General features: G+C 46.6%; 1 protein-coding gene across 1 annotated transcript; it reads left to right on the forward strand.

Annotated features, from left to right (window-relative positions):
• The first annotated feature begins 1,002 nt into the window (after positions 1 to 1,002).
• On the forward strand, positions 1,003 to 2,745 carry LOC108796275 (E3 ubiquitin-protein ligase Midline-1-like). Its single transcript, XM_018567738.1, has 2 exons — positions 1,003 to 2,034; positions 2,167 to 2,745. Exons 1-2 carry the CDS (start codon positions 1,003 to 1,005, stop codon positions 2,743 to 2,745), a joined length of 1,611 nt encoding a protein of 536 aa, XP_018423240.1.
• Positions 2,746 to 3,320: the final 575 nt, after the last annotated feature.

Genomic DNA, 3,320 nt, shown 5'->3' on the forward strand with positions numbered 1-3,320 from the left:
TTTGGTGGACTTGGTATGGTGGAGGTGTGATAGGAGCTCTGCAGTGGGGTTCTAGCCTGTAGGGTAATGGGGGCTTGGTGACATTATCTGCAGGGGTTCTGGAGGGGGTAAATGGAGTTTGAGGCACAAAGGAGGGTTGAGGAACACTGCACTTTATGGAGCTGGGGGACAGTTGCAGGGTGCTGTGTGCAGATTGCTCCACCCTCCCACACACTTACTTCTCAGACATGTTGTATGTACAGCCGCCTGCCATACTGACCCCACCAACTTTGCTCCTCAAGAGAAAAAAACAGCAAAAGAAAGACAGAGCAAAAGCAGGCGGGAGGATTCAATAAGAAATACTAAGGGTCAACTGAACGTAAAAAAAGAGGGTTATAAAGAAACAGCTTTTCTCTCTAGTGTTAGATCAATGGGAGCTATGGAACATTGGGTACACCCCTCCACACCAGAGGACACTACTATTGTGTTTGCTCCTCCCACTGCTGGGTGACACAGATTGGAACTATGGAGGTCACCATTATCACACACAAGGTTATAGAGGTGGTGAAAGTGTATGTGTCAAGTACTGTCTGTGTTGTCCAACAACTAACCATCAGATTCCAACCTTCAAGTGAAAGTGACATCTTGGTGATGAAGGTGAGACTGTGATTGGTGGCTCCGGGGGAACACAGACAGTTCATATTATGTAATTTGATGACAATATTAAATATTGCTGCAGAGAAAAGTAATTTGGTCTCGTATGATTATATGGCTCCACCATCTCTGTGTAGATGAACATTAAACACACCCATTGTTCTCTCTTTCCACTCAGAATATTCCATAAGAAGGTTCAAAGAGCAATTATGATATGCAAAGTGCAGTAAACCCATCAACCAATCACACTGCAGGAAGTCAGAATGTAATTGTATGACTGATATGGATTCCCGGACTTTGTACATTGTTTTCTGTCTTAACAAATAAGCCTCAGTTCAGACTTCCCACTTCACTTTTCTGCCCTCAGCGATGGCGTCTGCTGATCTGAAAGAGAAGCTGGAATGTTCCATCTGTCGGAACATTTATACAGATCCGGTAACCCTGAGATGTGGACACAACTTCTGCTGGGAATGTATTGAATGTATGTTGGATACACAGGACGGGTCTGGAGGATATTCCTGTCCTGAATGCAGAGAAGAGTTCCAGGAGGGGTCTGCTCTGCAGAGGGACATAACACTACATAACATTGTGGAGAATTTCCTGTCTACTCAGCCAGATCAGGAGGAGTCCGGGGTCCTCTGTACTTACTGTATTCACACTCCTGTACCTGCTGTGAAATCCTGTCTGCATTGTGAAGCTTCTCTGTGTGACAACCACCTGAGACTCCACAGAAAGTCACCAGAACACGTCTTATGTGACCTCACCACTTCCCTGGAGAACATGAAATGCTCCGTCCATAAGAAGATCCTGGAGTATTACTGCACTGAGGACTCTGCCTGTATCTGTGTGTCCTGCAGGCTGGATGGAGAACATCGAGGACATCAGGTGGAGACTCTGGATGAGGCCTCTGAGAAGAAGAAGAAGAAACTGAGAAATGTTCTGCAGAAACTGATGACAGAGAGAGAGGAGACGGAGAAAAGAGTCCAGAGTCTGGAGGAACACAGGAGGAAAGTACAAGGAGAAGCAGCCGATGAAACAGAGAGAGTCACTGCCCTGCTCAGAGACCTCAGGAGACGTCTGGAGGACCTGGAGAAGAGAGTCCTGAGTGACATCTCAGGGCAGGCAGAGCGGATCTCCATCCCCATTATGGATATGATCCGGGAGCTGGAAATAAAGAAGGACGAGCTGTCCAGGAAGATGCGTGACATTGAGGAGCTGTGTAACATGACGGATCCACTGACTGTCTTACAGGAATCAGACACAGATGACTTGTGTGATACTGAGGATGGAGATGATGAGGACAGAGAGAGACATGATAGACTCCTCCATGATGGAGGAGGTCTGGATGTGGCTGGGATCACACACACATTACACACAGGTATATCTGATATCATGTCTGGGGTAATTGTACAGGAAGGTCCAGGCACACATGTCTATCCACATTCTAGGACAAAGGACAAAGATCACATCACAGCTGAACCATCCAAGCAATGTCCCCAATCCTACCTCGCCATACAACGCTCCTTCCTCCAGGCTAGAGGAGCAAATATCAGGGCTGTACAGCAAACATCGGGGGTGTCGGGGGTTACAGACAAATTACTGGATGTGAACACAGCTGGTAATTATCTAAAGATATCAGATGACAGGAAAACGGCATCCAGGTCAACAAGTAGCCAGAATCGTCCAGAAACTCCAGCGAGATTCAAACTATCTCAGGTGTTGATCAGTCAGAGTGTCACCTTTGGGCAACATTACTGGGAAGTGGATGTCGGGGGGTCATTGATCTGTAGAGTCGGGATGTGTTACCCCAGTATAGCCAGGAGTGGAGAACAATCATGGATTGGAGATAATAAGAAGTCCTGGAGTTTGGAGAGAAATTATAATCAGTACTCAGTGAGACATGACAGTAATCTGATCAGATTACCCGGCAAAGTCTCCAGTAACAGAGTCAGGATAGATCTGGATTATGAGGCCGGGTGGATCTCCTTTTATGATCTGTGTGACCCGATCCGACACCTCCACACCTTTACCACCACCTTCACTGAGCCCCTCCATGCTGCGCTATCAATATTGGAAGGTTGTATAAAGATATCTGGGGGGAATCGGATTTGAGAGACCTGCCAAGAAACAGGTGACATCACAGGGTGGAGAATTCGATTGGTGCCATACTTGATCAATAGGCGGAGGCAGTGGACAAGGAGCACCATTATTGTTGTATTTATAAAGATGCAAGATATTTTTTTATTGGGGTCTCCCCAAAATCTATATCAGGTAATGACCCGGGCATGCAACCTGGTCGTTCAGTAAATGTGGAGGGGGTAGCAAGCTTAAGCTACCCATCCTGAATCATACCAAGCCACATGTCCTCAACACTGGGAGGGTTCCTTGTGGGTGGAGTAAAGATATGTCCTGTTGCACTCCTTACTGATTCCAAAGAATAAACCTGAAAGATCAGTTGGGTGCTTGAAATTACCACTGGACTCTATGTGACATTCCTTGTGGGTGGGGCACAAAATTCCGATGTTGATAGAGACAATGGACTCATCCCTACATTCTTGGCCAAGCAGATTTAGGGGTATGTGGGGAGGGACTTATAGGAATCTTGTAGGGCCCTTTAAAATTAGGGCACCCCCAGATATTGGGCCCTCACCCTCCTTGGTGAATGATGATGATGATGATGATTGGAT

The sequence above is a fragment of the Nanorana parkeri genome, unplaced genomic scaffold (assembly GCF_000935625.1).
Source record: "Nanorana parkeri isolate BGI_ZX_2015 unplaced genomic scaffold, ASM93562v1 scaffold1088, whole genome shotgun sequence".
NCBI lineage: Eukaryota > Metazoa > Chordata > Amphibia > Anura > Dicroglossidae > Nanorana > Nanorana parkeri.